Source organism: Coregonus lavaretus (assembly GCF_964263955.1).
Source record: "Coregonus lavaretus genome assembly, chromosome: 17".
In the NCBI taxonomy this organism is placed as follows: domain Eukaryota; kingdom Metazoa; phylum Chordata; class Actinopteri; order Salmoniformes; family Salmonidae; genus Coregonus; species Coregonus lavaretus.
The window spans coordinates 43,680,197-43,700,242 of record NC_140004.1 but is presented as its reverse complement, the minus strand read 5'-3'; the positions used below and the strand labels follow the sequence as shown (position 1 = coordinate 43,700,242).

General features: G+C 44.4%; 1 protein-coding gene across 1 annotated transcript in view; it reads right to left on the bottom strand.

Moving 5' to 3' along the window:
* Positions 1-217: 217 nt before the first annotated feature.
* The window catches only part of LOC311144568 (SEC14-like protein 2), a 24,110-nt gene continuing 4,281 nt past the window's right edge, over positions 218-20,046 (bottom strand). Inside the window, exons 3-12 of the mRNA XM_084180603.1 lie at positions 9,654-9,697; positions 9,043-9,105; positions 8,534-8,722; positions 8,035-8,130; positions 7,752-7,812; positions 7,359-7,442; positions 6,438-6,544; positions 2,366-2,505; positions 1,533-1,702; positions 218-1,088 (exon numbers count right to left, since the gene is read on the bottom strand). Of these exons, the coding sequence (XP_084036729.1) occupies positions 829-1,088; positions 1,533-1,702; positions 2,366-2,505; positions 6,438-6,544; positions 7,359-7,442; positions 7,752-7,812; positions 8,035-8,130; positions 8,534-8,722; positions 9,043-9,105; positions 9,654-9,697 (1,214 nt within the window). The 3' untranslated portion in view covers positions 218-828. The remainder of the gene's footprint in view (positions 1,089-1,532; positions 1,703-2,365; positions 2,506-6,437; positions 6,545-7,358; positions 7,443-7,751; positions 7,813-8,034; positions 8,131-8,533; positions 8,723-9,042; positions 9,106-9,653; positions 9,698-20,046) is intronic.

Genomic DNA, 20,046 nt, shown 5'->3' with positions numbered 1-20,046 from the left:
TGTTATTTAAATGTGTGTTTGAATACATCTGTCCTCCATTCCAGGGATCCTGAGTTGTGGACCTCTAGGTTTCTCTTCATTGTACGTCCTAGCTCTGTTCCAGGGCGTTACGTGCGGCTTGCTGATGTTGAAGACTCAGCATCAGCAAGCCACACGTAACGCCCTGGATCAGAGCTACATAAATTTGTTCGTGAGCAGCATATGGTCAGATGGTCAGTCTCTCAGTGCGGACCAGTGGGGTCTGTTTCAGTGCTTTCAAGTTTGACTGACCACGGTTGGGGGTAAGACTCTGGCTGTGTCCCAAAGTGCAGTATATAGGGAATAGGGTGCCATTTGGGACACACCTAACTCTAGGACAGCACAGAGGCTAGCAACTCAGTAATCTCGGTTACCTAGAAGTAAAATTATCTCATTTCCTGTTTTACTTCTGGGGGGAATGCCGTTAACAATTGTGATTACCTTTGTGCAAACGAAGGAAGCGAAGTCTCCTCCTTCAAAAATGGAAACTCTCAGCCAAACCTCTCTCTTCCGCTAAATTCACCAGTGTTTATCATGGCCAAAAAAAATAGATTTGGACTTTGCGGCTGTGGAATCTAGTGGAAACCATTTATCATCCGCACACAGGCTTGAAAATCACTGCACCAGTTTAAGCACCGTATTCACCCAATACTGATTCGTCCAAATAATCAATGACGTAAACCCAAAACCAGGAACTACTGTTGCTCATAATCACATAATTCTACGTGAGCCTTGACAGATTCTCGCCGTTTCATCTGTCCACGAGAATCTGTCCACGAGAGCTTAGCAACTCAGTAACGTCTGTCACGATTAGCTGTTCTTCCGAGACTGTGATTGGCTGCTAGCCCCCCGTTCTGACCCACTCCTGTTTTTCGGAGACCGTGATTGGTTGCTGGCCCCAGATTCTGACAGACTCCTGTTCTTCAGGAACTGTGATTGGTTGCTAGCCCCAGATTCCGACACAATCATTTTCTTCAGAGACTGCGATTGGCCAGGGAGCAGGACCTCGACAGTGAAGCTGATGCGTTTAGACTGGAAGATACTGTAGGTGTTGTCAAACCGCAGCACATCTGGAGAAGAAAAAGAAAACAGCATGGATGTCTCTCCTCAGTCAAGTCCTTCTACACCTTGACCTTTGCCCTTGTCCTCTTTGGCAGCGTTTACACAGGCAGCCCAATTCTGATTTTTGCCAAATTATTGGCTAAAAAGCTGATCTGATTGGTCAAAAAACCAATTAGTGGAAAAAGTACAGAATTGGGCTGCCTGTGTAAACGCAGCCTTTGTGTCCCTGTATGCCAGGCCTGGTTCTCATGTGCCCCTGCCCAATTCTCCATGTGTCACTGTACCCCTACTGAGCCGACCCAAACCAAGCTGTATAGTGTCTGGAACCAAAAATACCCAAGCTAGCACAGCATGGTTTGGATCAGCATGTTATTGTGAAAAGGGTTTACGTGTAGTCCCTTATGTTACCCTGTCTGCCTGGACTGGACTGGACTGGACTGGACTATACTCACAGACCCCAGGCTCGCTGCAGGTGAGAGAGCCGTCTTCGGGCACCAGGTGAGTGTTGTATCTCTGGCTGGGAACCACCTCCAGCATCTGCCCTGCGCTCTGCCTCTGCCCCATCTTCCCCTTCAGAAACACCCCAAAGCCGATGTCTGCCCCATCACTGGAAAACTGCCACCTACATGAGACACACACAGGAAACAGCAGGAATAAATATTAATGGATTAGCTCACACTATTACACACACTATACACACTACACACACTATACACACACTACAAACTATACATACACAACACACACTACACACTATACACACACTATAAACACACACTATACACACTATACACACTATACGCAAACTATACACAACAATATACACACTATATACACACTATACACACACTACACACACTATACACAGCGAGGTAGAGAGAGAAAGAGAGGGATATAGAGAAAGAGAGGTAGAGAGAGAAAGAGAGAGAGAGCAAAAGAGGGAGAGAGAGAGAAAGAGGGATAGAGAGAAAGAGAGGGATAGAGAGAAAGAGAGAGATAGAGAGGGAGAGAGAGAAAGAGAAAGAGAAAGAGAGAGGTAGAGAGAGATAGAGGGGGGAGAGAGAGAAAGAGAAAGTGAGGGAGCGAGAGAAAGAGAGAGAGAGAGAGAGAAAGAGAGGTAGAGAGAGAAAGAGAGAGAGAGAGGGGGGGAAAGAGAGAAAGAGGGATAGAGAGAGAAAGAGAGGGATAGTGAGCAAAAGAGGGATAGAGGGAGAAGGAGAGGTAGAGAGAGAAAGAGAGGGAGAGAGGTAGAGAGAGGTAGAGAGGTTAATAGTTGCCCACTCACCGGAGCACACAGCCAGGGTAGAGTATCTCGTACTCTAGCTGCTGTGAGGAGCCTCGGTTGACTGTTAGACACTGTTCATAATCCACCTTCACTGACTCCCTGACGTAGTAGGAAGCAGGCACCGGCCCTGCATAGTGGATCTGGAACACATTTATACCCAGAGTTTGAGGATGGATGGTGTGGGGCTATCTGATCAAATGCTCTGAAAGTCAACAGGAAAATGTTTAGGGGAAGAAACAAGTTTGAGGGCAGAACTTCTAAGGAAATAAAAAAAGAAAGCCTTACTTACTACTATGAATATGTTTCTGAGGTTTCATAGTTTCGAAATAAGAGTCCAGAGTATACGCTGCTGAGGTCCATTGTTTATTTATTTCCATAAAAACAAGAACAGCAAAAATAATTGACCACACTGACTGTCCTCATTCTACTGTCTGTTCTATTCTTCCTCTGTAGTAACCCTAAACAGCCACTAGAGGGAGCCCACAGCCCTCAGTGTAACAAAACACATCACATTTCAAAATCAAATGTATTGGTCACATTCCACATGGTTAGCAGATGTTATTGTGAGTGAAGCGAAATGCTTGTGCTTCTAGTTCCGACAGGGCAGTAATATCTAGCAAGTAATATCTAACAGTTCCACAACAAATACCTAATACACACAAATCTAAGAAATGGAATAAGAATATATAAATATTTGTATGAGCAATGTCATTATCAGAATGGCATAGGCTAAGATGCAATAGATAGTATAGAATACAGTATATACATATGAGATGGGTAATGCAAGATATGTAAACATTATTAAAGTGGCATTATTAAAGTGACTTGTGTTCCATTTATTAAAGTGGCCATTGATTTTCAAGTCTGTGTGTAGGCAGCAGCCTCTCTGTGCTAGTGATGGCACAAAGGGAGCCCTCAGCCCTCACCTCAACTAAACACATGAGAGGGAGCCCTCAGCCCTCACCTCAACCAAACACATGAGAGGGAGCCCTCAGCCCTCAGCCCTCACCTCAACCAAACACATGAGAGGGAGCCCTCAGCCCTCAGCCCTCACCTCAACCAAACACATGAGAGGGAGCCCTCAGCCCTCAGCCCTCAGCCCTCACCTCAACCAAACACATGAGAGGGAGCCCTCAGCCCTCAGCCCTCACCTCAACCAAACACATGAGGGAGCCCTCAGCCCTCAGCCCTCACCTCAACCAAACACATGAGAGGGAGCCCTCAGCCCTCAGCCCTCAGCCCTCACCTCAACCAAACACATGAGAGGGAGCCCTCAGCCCTCACCTCAACCAAACACAGTTGGAAGAGTAAAACATGTTGGTTCCAGCAGTAACTGAAAGCTACCAAAAGAGGGCAGTAATGAGTGGTATATTCCATGTGAGTGGAGGGAGAGAAAGATGGAGGATGATGGTTCACTTCAACCATGAGGTGGCAATTAGCATCAGTCCACAGTCAATTCACACAGGACCATCACATGTCTGGGATAACACAGGACCATTTCAGGACCATTACATGTCTGGGATAACACAAGACCATTTCAGGACCATTTCAGGACCATTACATGTCTGGGATAACACAGGACCATTACATGTCTGGGATAACACAGGACCATCACATGTCTGGGATAACACAGGACCATTACATGTCTGGGATAACACAGGACCATTACATGTCTGGGATATCACAGGACCATTACATGTCTGGGATAACACAGGACCATTTCAGGACCATTTCAGGACCATTACATGTCTGGGATAACACAGGACCATTACATGTCTGGGATAACACAGGACCATCACATGTCTGGGATAACACAGGACCATCACATGTCTGGGATAACACAGGACCATTACAGGACCATCACATGTCTGGGATAACACAGGACCATCACATGTCTGGGATAACACAGGACCATTACATGTCTGGGATAACACAGGACCATTACAGGACCATCACATGTCTGGGATAACACAGGACCATCACATGTCTGGGATAACACAGGACCATTACAGGACCATTACATGTCTGGGATATCACAGGACCATTACAGGACCATCTCATGTCTGGGATAACACAGCAAGCCATGGGGAATGTTGAGCTCAGCACTAGTGATGCGGTTATATCCATGGGGCGGGGGGGGGGGGGGGGGGGGGGGGGTTTAGGAAGGAAAAAACAAACTTTACCGATGTCAACTAGACTGAAGCATTCATTCTATTGATTTATGTTATTATTCTGATGAGCAAGGGTTTATTTAGTCTTCTAGGGCAACATACAGTGTAATGACAGAAGAGAAGCTGCCTATCTAAAAAGGCATGTCAAACAACCGTTCCGCCATCTCTGCCTGTACAGCGCATTTTCTATATGTGTGTTTTAGGGTCGGGTGCGGGCCTCAGATTTTCACTTTATCAAATATAATCGTGCGGTTGCGGATGGGTTATTAGCAATTGCGGGTGGTTGTGGGTGAACAAACTGCTGACCCGCGCATCACTACTGAGCACGTGTTCAGACACAAACGGGCCCAAACGCATTTGTGCCACTGCCAACGGTAAACGTGTTAAAAATGACCTTCAACTTTGACTGACTGTTGCATAATCTGCCTTTACTGTACTGTACTGTACACACAGACCCCCTAATCTAATCTCTCTCTACAGTAAATAGGTGATAGATGTCTGCATAACCTTCCAGCGCCTCACAGTCACAGCAGAAGTTGCAACATTCTACACATAGAATGTAGAACTACTAGAACCTGTGGAAGTTTTGACCCTTGACATGATAATACTAATAAAATATATCTGATGAGACTTTGGTCTGAACTAGGCCAACAAGGCGTTGACCTAGTTCAGGCCAAAGATCTCATCAAATACATTTGATTTGTTTTGTCATGTCTCTACATGCCTCTCTTTGGACTGAGCATCAGTTCTTCCCGTTCACAGAGAAGTCAACAAGTAAGAAATGCTCCTCCGAGTACCTGACCTAAACACTACAAATAAAGTAATGGGCTAGCCAGAAAGTCAGGGACTAGCTAGCTACCAATGATAAAAAAAGCGAACTAAATTCCTGTTCACATGTTGAAAATGGCTAAATGACTCAGCTGAGTAAAAATGGAATGGAAGTAGAGAGTGTCAGTCCTTAGAGTCTTCCTGAAGATTCCAAAGTCATTCCAAAAATCCTCAAAGATTCCAAGAGTTCTATGAGATTTTCCTGGGCCTCATTTGGGATGACAAAGACTTGTCCTCCTCTTGCTCCCCATCTCTGGTCAGGAAGACATCTCTACATATGTATCTACAGAGACATCAGACAAAATATACGTTTTTCTGGGTAATGAAATTACCAATTTATCAGTCAGCATGTGTCTGCCCAAGCCTGCATCTAGACCAGACTAACAACTGCATCTATTGGCATGAAGATGACTAGAGGGCCATTGGGGGTGGTGGCCAGCAGCGAGGTCCTAGGTGAAAAGGCAGGACTGAACTGTAGAGCAAGAAGAAGGAGATCCACGACAGCGACATTGTCTAACAGAAATACCTAATCACCATCGGACTGTCCCTGTTGAAGCAGACCAGGAGGAAACCATCTGGAGCTCCTTTAACATCTCAGTGACCAGAAGGAATTAAGAGCCTGTCAAGGCTGGTTGTAAATCGTTTCTTGATGCTGTACAGTCCACAATCTCATCGGATCACCCATAAGGAGTTCAACTGTCCGGCAGAGACTCCTCATCTAGCCCCACTGGCAGCAGCATGTTGCTTAGGAACAGGAGTCCTACCTCCTGCATCTTGTGGTCACAGGCAGCAAAGCAAAGCTGCTCTCATCTCACCGCCTGGTGTCTAGTATGCTGCATTTTGAGTCCTTCCTACTAAGGCAGGTGTGGAGAAACTACTAAATGCTGAAACTGCTAGTCAGAAATGTAGTCGCCATGTACGAAAAACAAAAAGCGCAAAAAAAACGACTTAAGAGCAGCAATGAGTACAGCATTGAACTCTCCAGCCTATCATTTCAGCTGTGGCAACATGAGAACGGGGGTCATGACCCCCTCATTAAAAAAGCGTCCCACTTCCTGGTGGTGTGAGCTCACCTTGTTCCTACAGCGAGGGTCCCCGTCAGGGTCGGTGAGTTTCCCTCCGTAGGCAGCAGGAAGCTGCTCCGGGTCTATGTAGTTCATCAACACCTCCTGCCAGTTGGCTGCACAACACACGGGTGAGGAGAGAGAGAGAGAATGATGTTACCATTTTACATTTCAGTCATTTAGCAGAAGCTTATCCAGAGAGGCTAACAGTTAGTACATTCATAACCTTCATCTACATGTAGGGTTAAGCTGGGTAGAGTTCAGGACGCTGCAACCATATACAGTGCTATGAAAACGTATTTGCCCCCTTTCTAATTTTCTCTACTTTTGCATATTTGTGATACTGAATGTTATCAGATCTTCAACCAAAACCTAATATTAGATAAAGGGAACATAAGTGAACAAATAACACAACAATGACATATTTATTTCATAAACAAAGTTATGCAACACCCAATTCCCCTGTGTGAAAAAGTAATTGCCCCCTTACACTCAATAACTGGTTGTGCCACCTTTAGCTGCAATGACTACAACCAAATGCTTCCTGTAGTTGTTGATCAGTCTCTCCCGTCGCTGTGGAGGAATTTTGGCCCACTCTTCCATGCAGAACTGCTTTAACTCAGTGACGTGTGGTTTTTCAAGCATGAATTGCTCGTTTCAAGTCCTGCCACAACATCTCAATTATACTTTATATATATAATATTAGGTTTTGGTTGAAGATCTGATAACATTCAGTATCACAAATATGCAAAAGTAGAGAAAATTAGAAAGGGGGAAAATACTTTTTCATAGCACTGTACATACTGTATGTATTCACAACCTATGGAGTGTTGCTAATAGAAATGTAATAGATAGAGCTGACAATTCTATACTCAGCATTCTAGAACAGTATATATTTATGGAAAACATTCCGATAAGGAAGTGTCTCACCCCCCAGGATGATGATCTTGTTGCGGGTGATCTCACTCAGGAAGTGCTTGATGAGGTTGTAAGCCACAGGGAAGAGCTTGGGGGCTGAGGAGAGGTGGAGAAGAGAAAAGGCCATGTAAACGACAGTATGGTGCGATACACTGGTGTCTAATACAGGTTTAAGAGATGTGAGACACACAACACAGGTAGGTTTACCACGGTGATACTAAGACGTTTCAGAATTTTGTTGTAGCCCTGAACTTTCTCACCCGAGTCACATAATCAAGGGCTTGATGATTAGTTGACAAGTTGATTCAGGTGTGCCAGCTCTAGAAATAGTTCAAATACCTGGAACGGCTGGGGGTCCCCGAGGAGAGGTTTGAAAACCCCTGTGCTAGTGGTGATGAAACTTACCTTTGATGACAAACAGTCTCTTGAGGCCCTCTGGGTAGTTGTCTTCAAACATGGTCAGGATCTGTAGAGGTACAACAACAACACAATGATCACACAGTATCATCACATCACATTCCCACTCTGGATTCAGCAGAACAGTGTGTGTGTGTGTGTGTATGTGTATGTGTATGTGTATGTGTATGTGTGTGTGTGTGTGTGTGTGTGTGTGTGTGTGTGTGTGTGTGTGTGTGTGTGTGTGTGTGTGTGTGTGTGTGTGTGTGTGTGTGTGCGTGCGTGCGTGCACCTCTCCGTAAGTCTCGATGGCAGGCTTCCACAAATGTTTGAGACCCAGACCATCACAGTCATAGATCATAGTGATGGCTTCTACATGTCTCCCCAACTACAGCAGAGAGAGAGAGACATAGACAACGGAGAGAGAGAGAAAGATGGAAGGAGAGAGAGAGAGAGAGAGACGGAGAGAAAGAGAGATTGAGAGAGAGCGCAATGGAGAGAGTATCAAAGTATCATCTCAAATCAAATCATCTCATATCTGGATGACAAAGATTCTAGACAGGAACACTTCATTAGTGGTATCTAATCTCAGTAAGGTTAGTGCCAGGAGTTTGTATCTAATCTCAGTAAGGTTAGTGCCAGGAGTTTGTATCTAATCTCAGTAAGGTTAGTGCCAGGAGTTTGTATCTAATCTCAGTAAGGTTAGTGCCAGGAGTTTGTCCTGATCAGGTCATACTGTTGGTTCAGGAACAACTCCAGGCCCTCCACATATGAATGAAACCCTCTCATACCCTCTCAGACTGCAGCTCACACTCCTTCTGCAGAATCTCACAGTCTCTGATCTTAGACTTGATGAAGTCCTGTTTAGACGCTGAGAGGAAGAGTCCCTTGGGGTCCACGGGGCCGATGACATCCCACCAGATGGGGCTTCCCTCACGGTCGTACCCACACATCCCACCTGACAGGTACTTCTCTATCACCTGGACACAAATACCATGGTAACACACTGCAATTGCCATGATAACACATTATTAATACCATGGTAACGCAATATTAATACCATGGTAACGCACTATTATTACAATGGTAACGCACTATTAATACCATGGTAACGCACTATTAATACCATGGTAACGCACTATTAATACCATGGTAACGCACTATTAATACCATGTTAACACACTATTAAAACCATGGTAATGCACTATTATACAGTCAAATATTTCAGTATTTAGGCCTACATGGTATTTTAGGAATGTGGTAATAAGTCAGTTGAATGAGGGTTACAAGAGATTGGTACCTCTGGAGGCTGCCATTCTGTGGTGATTGTGTCTGCTTTCATGTGTTTCCTGAAGTCAAGGTGCTGAAATAAAACACGATAGAACATGAGTGGCCCAAATAGTTTTTTACATGTAATGGCATGTCCTTTGCACCCTTCTCCCCCTCCTCTGTCCCTCTCTCTTACACACACGCTCACACAGACACAGGTTTGTGTGTGTCAGGAGGACAGTGAGCATAGTGAGTTAAATGGATCAGTAGGTTTAGACTGCCAGAGTGACTAATACCTGCATAAATACCCCCATCAGCATGAAAGGGATATCAAATACCACATGACATAATGGTACAGTGGGCTTGGCTGAATTGTTTAAATCGGATGAACGTTACGGATTAGGCTAAATGCCATTTTGTAAGCAGCACTTTTAAGTGACACAAATCCCTGATATTTTCCATGGGCTTTCCCCCACATTATTTCAGATGACTTGTGTGAGACTGGCTGGACAAACCATTGGTCACACTAGGGCTAGTCTAATGGTACCAATGAAAATATACAACAGATATACAATAGTCATATAGCTACGTGTTTCAATTAAAATAACATAGGAGAGGAGCGGGGTAGACTGGGAGGGTTACCTTTCTCAGCATGGCCTCTGATTTGTTGACATTGAAGTTCCTGGCTGAGAGGTGAAAGAGAAGGGGGAGAGAGAAAGAGAGAGGAGAGAGAGGAGAGAGAAAGAGAGAGGAGAGAATTATTATTATTATTATTAACGAGAGAGGAGAGAGTGGGTGTGAATAATAGCTATGGTTGTAGATTACAGCTGATGGTGATTGGGTGTGTGTTTGTGTGTGTGTTTGTGTGTTTGTGTGTGTGTGTGTGTGTGTGTGTGTGTGTGTGTGTGTGTGTGTGTGTGTGTTTGTGTGTGAGTGTGTATGTGTATGTGTTTGTGTGTTTGTGTGTTTGTGCATGTATGTGTGTGTGTGTGAGTGAGTGAGTGTGTATGTGTTTGTGTGTTTGTGTGTGTGTTCGTGTGTGTGTTCGTGCATGTGTGTTTGTGTGTTTGTGTGTGTGTGAGTGTGTGTGTGTTCGTGCATGTGTGTGTGTGTGTGTGTGAGTGAGTGAGTGAGTGTGTGTTTGTGTGTGTGTTTGTGTGAGTGTAGTGTGTGTGTGTGTGTGTGTGTGTGTGTGTGTGTGTGTGTGTGTGTGTGTGTGTGTGTGCTGTTATTCAACATGTAACATCTGAGGGACATGTCTATTTGAGAAACACAGAGCATCTTTTTCCTCCACAACTAAAAACATTATCAACAGATAACTACTAGCAAACAAACAGGAAATGACCCCAAGTCCCCTTTTCATTCATGAGAAGACAACGAAAGGCACTGGTTGCGTCCAAAATAGCCCCCTTTTCCATATTTAGTTGACTACTTATGGGCTCTGGTCAAAAGTAGTGCACAAAAGAGGGAATAGTGTGGCATTTGGGACGCACCCTGACTCGGTCAACCCTGGCTGCGACTGTGTGACTGTATAGTATTCGTTTCCATCAGGGGTTGGGCCTAATTTAAATTGAAGGCAGTCCATTCAGGAAGTGATTTGAATTTTACATTCAGAAATGTAAAACCTTTTGAAATAAATAGCTTCTACTTTTCAATTTATTGCGAAGTCATTGAAAATAAATGTCATTTTTTCGATGATTGAATTGTAATTTTAGTTTACTTCCTGAACGGACTGTCTTCAATTAGAATTGGCTGACATCCTGGTTTCCATCTCTCTTTATATACCCGGACATTGCATTTATTCCTCACTCCGGGTTTCAGCCAATGAGCAGGGCAGGGCTGGTGGTGTCACCATGACAACAGACTATAACTAGCCTCCATTAAAGATGGGAATCCGCACCAATGGCCGCCCCACCACCATTGTTATTGTTTTTGTTGCCAAGCTGAGCAGCATCGCGATAAAAACAATTGCTGCACATCTTGTGCTCTTCTATCGCTTGTGCAATGATCAGACGGGAAAAAACAGTGTTGGTTGTTTGCAGTAACTTCTTTGTTGTTGTAATATTGCAAACAGACGTGGCTGTTTCACCATGAAGGATTCCAGCTTGAAGGGTCCTTTAAGAGATTAAAAGCAGCCAGTCGCTTGCCTGAGGCTTCCTTCCACTGTGTGCCAAAACCTTACATCAGACCTCCCTCTTACAGTAGCAGCACTGTTCAGTACTGACCCAGAAGTACTGACCCAGAAGTACTGACCTAGAAGGGAGAGGAGGGGACGCTAAGCAGCCTATCTAATACTCTAGCTAAGGTGATTAAGTGGCCAGCTGACAGCAGCGGTCAGTCACTGGCTGTGTCCCAAATGGCATGCTATTCCCTATATTGCAATAATAGTGTTTAACATGATTTTTGAATGACTACCTCATCTCTGTACCCCACAAATTCTATTATCTGTAAGGTCCCTCAGTTGACGAGTGAATTACAAACACAGATTCAACCACAAAGACCAGGGAGGTTTTCCAATACCTCACAAAGAAGGGGCACCTATTGGTAGATGGATAAAAAAATAAAAATAAAAATAAAAAAAGCAGACATTGAATATCCCTTTGAGCATGGTGAAGTTATTAATTACACTTTGGATGGTGTATAAATACACCCTGTCACTACAAAGATAAAGGCGTCCTTCCTAACTCAGTTGCCGGAGAGGAAGGAAACCGCTCAGGGATTTTACCATGAGGCCAATGGTGACTTTAAAACAGTTACAGAGTTGAATGGCTGTGATAGGAGAAAACTGAGGATGGATCAACAACATTGTAGTTACTCCACAATACTAACCTAATCGACAGAATGAAAAGAAGGAAGCCTGTACAAAATCGAAGTATTCCAAAGCATGCATCCTGTTTGCAACAAGGCACCAAAGTAATACTGCAAAAAGTGTTGCAAAGCAATTCACTTTTTATCCTGAATACAAAGTGTTATGTTTGGGGAAAATCCAATACAACACATTACTGAGTACCACTCTCCATATTTTCAAGCATAGTAGTGGCTGCATCATGTTATGGGTATGCTTGTAATCGTTAAGGACTGGGGAGTTTTTCAGGATAAAAAATAAATGCAATAGAGCTAAGCACAGGCAAAATCCTAGAGGAAAACCTGGTTCAGTCTGCTTTCCACCAGACACTGGGAGATGAAATCACCTTTCAGCAGGACAATCACCTAAAACACAAGGCCAAATCTACACTGGAGTTGCTTACCAAGAAGACAGTGAATGTTCTTGAGTGGCGGAGTTACCATTTTGACTTAAATCTACTTGACAATGTATGGCAAGACCTGAAAATGGTTGTCTAGCAATGATCAACAACTAATTTGAGCTTGAAGAATTTTGAAAATAATAATGGGCAAATGTTGCACAATCCAGGTGTGGAAAGCTCTTCGAGACTTACCCAGAAAGACTCACAGCTGTAATTACTGCCAAAGGTGATTCTAACATGTATTGACTCAGGGGTGTGAAGCCTTATGTAAATTAGATATTTCTGTATTTCATTTTCAATAATCTGCAAGAATTTCTAAAAACATGTTTTCACCTTGTCATTATGGGGTCTTGTGTGTAGATGGGTGAGACTTTTTTTTTTTTTAATCCATTTTGAATTCAGGCTGTAACACAACAAAACATGGTCCAACATTAAGCCAAATCTCTGAATTTCAAAGACATTAAAAGTTCCTCGATAGAAGCCGCACTAGGTATAATTCTGTGGGGCCTAATTCAGATAAGGCATGTCATAACAAGATACCCAGCGCTTCAAGCCAAGCCTCCTCCTCCACCCTCTCTCCCCACCAGCAAAATGTCAGTCACATCTCGCGCCCTACACTCTGTCCATCGCACACGTAAACAACTAGGCTATAGCTTGCCCGCTCCATATAGCAAGCTGCTCTATCCACTGATTGGTGAAGTCATTTAATGTCGACCTAAATGTAAAAAAAAAAGTGATTTCAGAGGTTTAAAAAGGAACATAAAGGAATGATATAAACCTGTACTTTTTGGGGGAAAATTATGGTTCTATTCAGAACGAAACGACTGGAAAATAAATGAGGTTCCAACCCCTTGTCTTAGCTCTTCAGGGCTCTAAAGCGGACCTTTTTTAAAAGGAGCACGTGTGCTTAAGGTGAAAAATGTAGGCGCACACAAATAACTTTAGGAGCACATGAAAAATATTTCAGGTTATAAAGCTAAAATCCGTAATTTATCTAGCGCACTGGTGGTCCTAATATCAAAATTCCAGGTCACACAGCAAAATACTTAAGGTTTATATGAGAGTAAAATGGTTGCACTGTAATGCTCTTATTGCAGGACTTTGACTGTTAGGAAATCACTTCCCAGTCAGCATATTGTGCATATTGAATATTCAAGTTGCACTTTACAGCCTAACCTATGGACTGTGCATCCATGAAATGGGTTATCAGCCTACTCAGTAACACCCACAGAACACAATCAGCTCTGAATGGTCAATACACAACGGCTGCATTTAGACAGGCAGCCCAATTCTGAACTACTGTCCTGGTCTTCTACCTGCTTCACCAGTTGTCTCAGCCTACCCTGCAGAGCCACCACCATTGAGGACTCTGCCTCTGCAGTGCCACCCACTATACCATCTGAATACGCCCAGTACAGCAATGTCTTCAGCAAAATCAAAGCCTCCACTCTGCCACCACATCGCCCAGGGGACTGTGCTATTGACTTACTCCCTGGAGTGTCCCCACCGAAGGGCCGTGTTTACCCCCTATCTATCCCGGAAAATGAGGCAATGGAGAACGACATTGGTGAAACACGCAAACGGTTTCATTCGTCGTCCTTCTTCTTCCCCGGCTGCGTCCAGCTTCTTCTTCATTGGAAAAAAGGACGGTGGTCTCCGTTCATGTATTGATTACCGTTCCCTGAATGACGTCACGGTCAAGAACCGCTTCCCTCTTCCTCTGATCCCAGTGACCCTTGAACAAGTGGGCCGCGCCAACATCTATACAAAACTTGACCTGCGAAGTGCATATAACCTTGTCCGTATACGTGAAGGTGACGAATGGAAGACAGCCTTTATCACCGCACGAGGGCACTACGAATACCTGGTCATGCCCTACGGCCTTACTAACGCCCCCGCCGTCTTCCAATCCTTTAGGAACTAGGTTTTCCATGATGTGATCAACCGCTTTCTCATCGTCTACATTGATGACATCCTGATTTACTCCCACTCCCTGAAGGAACACATACAGCATGTACAAAGGGTTCTTCAACGGCTCCTTGACCATAACTTTTATGTGAAGACTGAAAAGAGCACCTTCCATGTACCTCGGTAAACTTCCTCGGTTTCGTACTGACACCTGGAGGGGTCAGCATGGATGAGAACAAAGTCACCGCCGTCAGTAACTGGCCCAAACCCACCATCCTTAAGGAACTCCAACGTTTCATTGGGTTCTCCAACTTCTATCGCCGGTTAATTCGGAACTTCAGTTCTACTGCCACTCCCCTCACTGCCCTTACCAGCCAAAGGACCCTTCAATGGACTGATACCGCACTGACTGCTTTCAACACCTTGAAACGCCTCTTTACCTCAGCTCCTGTCCTTCGCCAACCTGATCCGACCCTTCCTATCACCCTGGAGGTGGATGCCTCCGAAGTAGGTGTAGGAGCCATACTCTCTCAGTGGGTGTGAACACCTCCAAAATCACATCGCTGTGCCTTCTTCTCCGGGAAGTTATCCTCCGCTGAGAGGAATTACGATGTGGGGAACAGAGAACTCCTCGCCATCAAGCTGGCCCTCGAGGAGTGGCGCCACTGGTTGGATGGCGCACAACATCCCTTTCTCATCCTAACAGATCATCGTAATCTGGAATATATCAGAGGGGCCATGAGGTTAAACTCCAGACAAGCCTGCTGGGCTCTCTTCTTCACATGCTTCCATTTTCATGTTACTTACATCCCTGGAAAGATCAACGTAAAAGCTGATGCTCTCTCCCGCCAGTTTGACCTTCCGACCAGTAACTTAGACCCTACACCCATTCTTCCTTCCTCTTGCATTATGGGACCGGTACTGTGGGAGGTTCACTCTGCCATACAAATAGCCCTAACCTCAAACCCAGCTCCTCCTGAGACACCAGCTGGGAAGAGTTACGTACCAGCAGCTGTTAGACCCCAACTGATGCAATGGTGTCACACATCCTTGGGGTTAGGACATCCGGGCATTACACGAACCACCAAACTTCTAGCCCGTAAATTCTGGTGGTCCTCACTGGCATCCGACGTAAGGGATTACGTACTCTCCTGTCCAGTCTGCGCCCAAAACAAAAGCCCTCGTCATCTCCCTTCCGGTAAGCTTCAACCTTTGCCAATCCCTCACAGACCCTGGTCCCACATAGCTGTTGACTTCATCACAGACCTTCCTGAATCCTCTGGTAACACCACCATCCTTGTCATAGTAGACCGTTTTTCAAAAATGTGTCGTCTGGTTCCTCTTCCTCATTTACCAAACACCATGGAATTGGCTGAGTGTATGTTCCAGCAGGTGTTCCGTCTGTATGGGATTCCGGAGGACATCGTCTCTGACTGCGGGCCCCAGTTTGTCTCCCGGGTGTGGCGAGCCTTCTGTGACCGACTGGGGGTCGCCCTCAGCCTCTCCTCCGGGTTCCATCCCCAGACCAATGGGCAGACGGAACGCCTGAACCAAGAAATAGGGAAGTACCTCCGCCAACAATGTTCTGCCTCTCCACACGACTGGAGTTGGTATATGGCCTGGGCCGAATACGCTCAGAACTCACTCATGCCTTCATCCCTCCGCCTTACTCCGTTTCAGTGTGTCCTTGGTTACCAACCCCCAGAAACGCTTTGCCGACAGACGCCGCCGACCTACGCCACTCTTTCACCCCGGACAGCGTGTGTGGCTCTCTACCAGAGACATCCGGCTCCGCCTCCCCTGCAAAGTTCTGTCCTCGCTTCATTGGTCCCTTCAAGATAACCCATCGCATCAACCCTGTCACGTACCGCCCCCAATTACCCCGTCAGCATAAAATCTCCTTGTCCTTCCATGTGTCTCTGTTAAAACCAGTCACCTACAGTCCTCTTCATCCTCCAGTCTCAACCCGCAGTGTGCCCCCACCGTTGGACATCGGAGGGGAACCTGCCTACGCCATTCAGGCCATCCTTGATTCCAAACGCCTGAACGGTCGCATCCACTATCTAGTGGACTGGGAAGGTTATGGGCCTGAAGACCGGTCTAGGATCCCTGACCAGGACATCCACGACCCAGAGATAATTCAGGCATTCCACCATGGTCCTCTGTAGCTCAGCTGGTAGAGCACGGCGCTTGTAATGCCAAGGTAGTGGGTTCGATCCCCGGGACCACCCATACACAAAAATGTATGCACGCATGACTGTAAGTCGCTTTGGATAAAAGCGTCTGCTAAATGGCATATTATTATTATTATAACCGTCCTCGGGGTCGACCCCCGAACAGACCCACTGGACATCAGCCTCGACGCAGAACATCAGGTCAGTCCACGACCGTGTCGAACCAGCCTGCCGGACCTCGCCCCCGAGGTAGGCGGCCGCCTCTGCTCCCCCACCCGCCCACTCCACCCTCCGGTGCCGTTGGGTTGTCAGGAGCCTCCCTGGGGGGGGGGGGGGGGGGTACTGTAAGGTTTTGTATTTTCTTAGTCAATCTTGTGTTCTTGAACGTAGCCCTGTCTTTCATTTTTGTTCATTGATTTCACCTGTGTTAGTTACTCACCTGGTCTCATCAGCTCCTTATTTAGTTCAGTTCTTTCTGTTTGTGCCTTGTGAGGTATTGTTCGTTTTGACTCTACTAAGCCTTTTCATAGCTTGTTTGTGAGAACCAGTAATAGTCTTCAGTCCTAGTTTTGATTTGCCTTCCTGTGTATGACCATTGCCTGCCTGTGACCACGATTCCTGCCGCGCTCTGCGTGAATCTACACCTTTTTCTCCCTGAGTTTTCATTACACAATGGTGTAGCCTAGAGGCGTTAGATATCACTTTGACTATTATTGATATCTCCATATCAATGATGTGAATCCTGCTGCTCCCTCATTTATTTACACCTTACTCGAGGTTGTTGTAGATGGCTGTTCACAAATGTATACAGTAGGTGTATTTTAACCCAATAATGGTTGAATTGTGTCACGCTCTGGCTCCGGGACTTTGTATGTTGAGCCAGGGTGTGTTCGTTTCGTTGTGTTCTGTTTGGTTGGGTTGTTCTATGTGGTTGTATTTCTTTGTTTGGATGAGTGACTCCCAATCAGAGGTAACGAGTGTCAGCTGTTTGGCTCGTTGTCTCTGATTGGGAGCCATATTTATAATGTCTGTTTTCACCTTGTGTTTGTGGGTTTTTGTTCCTTGTCAGTCATTGTCTGAGGACGTTACGTATCGTTTATTGTTTTGTATTCGTGTTTGCACTTTACTATTAAAGTATGTTCGCTCAACACGCTGCGCCTTGGTCCTCTCTAACCAACGATCGTGACAAATTGAAGTTTAAGCTGCATATAAATCATTGTTATCGCGACCAGTTGACAGCCAGTGAAAATGTGCTCTTGCAACAGCTGCATAGTGCAGATCTCAGCCAATGGAACAGAAGTTTGAGGGAGTTCCTCTCTTTCTAAACTCCTCTGTGGTATTGTGCTCCATACATACTGTCAAAAACTAGTTTAATTTAAGAAGAACACGAGTGAGGCTTTTATTGCGTAATCTAATTTGTGCTGGTTCAAAAGAAAGTCCATAGGCCTAACGGATACATGCTCTAACTTGCACACTTTTGATAGACCTAAACAGCTGCAAATAATTGAGATATCAAAGTGTCACCAACAAAAACTTAAACAAAAGGCCTATAGCAAATGCAGCATATGGCATACATTTTTTCACATGCAAATAGCACTTCTCGATAGTGCTCAAAGCATGTCATTCCATAAGAGCAGCATTTATTTTTAAACTCAAAACAATGAGCCCAATCTCCATGACGACAGAATAAACATAACAGAGTAGGCTAATAAGTCCTTCGTTTTTGGGTTATGTTCAGGTAAAACAACTTGACTAATCTATATTTCCAAGTCCTATTCTTGAAGAACAAGGGGTAGTTAATGAATTGGAATGACTTGAAATCTGACAGACTTGGGTTTTTCATGTGAAGATGGAGCCTAATCGTATCATTATCTGTGTTGAAGTAGAAAGCAATAGGTATGAAGCTTAAATAACCCATAAAGTTAAACGCAACATCCATTTATGGCCAGCTATGTAAACGCTAACATTGATTTATCCTGCATTAGACGTTGTTCTATTGGTAATATATATATTTTTATGTTATTCTAATGCCTCTTAAGGGGAAAGTCCTCTAAAAGTATCTGAAAGTAATCAGATTACGTTACTGAGTCTGGGTAATCCAAAAGTAACGTTTTCATGATTACTATTTTTGACAGGTAACTATTAGTGCTGAGCGATTAACCGAAATGTTGGTTATTAAACAACTAATTGACTGATGTCAATTCAATTATTTAAATTCCTTTTTTTCTCCCCCCATTTATTAAATTTTTTCCCACTCAAGATACAAACCGATACACACAAACAACTCACAGACGACGACCACATCCCACCTACCCAGACCCACACGCTCACACCCCAATTCCCGGTGCCTGCACCATTGTCCACCACCCGGCCTTAAATTGTACCAATTTGTTTTTCTCGGTCTCTACTGGAAAATACATGATCTAAGTGACTGGGCTCCTTTGAGTGGTAAGGCGAAAGCAACCAACTGTAGACAAAGGTCTAGGAGTGAAGTCAGGGGAGGTGCATCTGTGACAGACACTGATATGGTGTTCCAACGGCAAGGCTCAGTGTTATAAAAGTGTTTCTTTATTTCTTTAATGTCGAAATAAACATGTCTCCAACCCCATATCAAACACTCACAACCTGAAAATATGTGTGTGTATAGTACAATCAATTGGTGAGAGAGAGAGAGAGAGACTCAAATATCACATTCATTTGTACATATCCACTGTATACATGAATTGCGACAAAGTTGGTTCCTGTTTGAGTGACATCTTTGGTCATGTTCCTGTGGGTCAAACAAAACCACCCTAATGATGGGTTGACAATAGAGCTACCCATAATGCTGGCGAAGCCTGCAGGGTGAAGCTGGTGAAGAGCAACTGTAGAAACTTGCAGTCAAAACTAAATGTTCCTTTGATCACATGATTTTTGTAAAGTTCATGCAGTCGACATGTAGGCGCAAGTCGGACAATTTTTATCCCCATAATGCAACACACTTTGAAAGGCGACTTGACAAAAGTGATCCGCCCATTGATAGTTCGTATTCAGCAGTTATAAAAGTATGCCTTATTTACTTTGAAAAAAATAGTGATTTTGTCAGACAGCATAGGCAGCAGAGATTTGATGATGACTTGGAATTAAAGTCATCAAATAAAACAAATGTAATATACACAACAACTGAAATATTTGATTAAAGTAAAGTAATGTGAAGGTTAATAAGTAATAAACATAATGGACAGTCACTACCATCATGGGACTTTATTAATTGCTTTATTCTGTGTCGTTACAGCATTCAACCCACATAATGCATAGTGCATTTAATGTATAAAAAAAAAAAAATATGAAACAGAAATTGAAAACCGTGATTATTTTTTGTATAATCAAAACGAAGCCGAACTAACCTAAAAAAGCACAAATCGCTCAGCACTAGTAGCTGTAACGATTTACATTTAGATCCACAGGCCTATAAATGGGGGGCCGTGGGCCAGTTGCCCAGTTGCCCATACCTGGTCTAGACAGACACATCACTGACCATTACCTCTGAGTGATGTTGCTATGCAAAGCCAGACTTGTTCAATGTTTGCGTGGAAGAAGAAGAAGAAGAAGAAGAAGAAGACAAAGACGAAGACAAAGAAGAAGAAGAAGAAGAAGAAGAAGAAGAAGAAGAAGAAGAAGAAGAAGAAGAAGAAGAAGAAAAGAAGAAGAAAAAGACGAAGAAAAGAA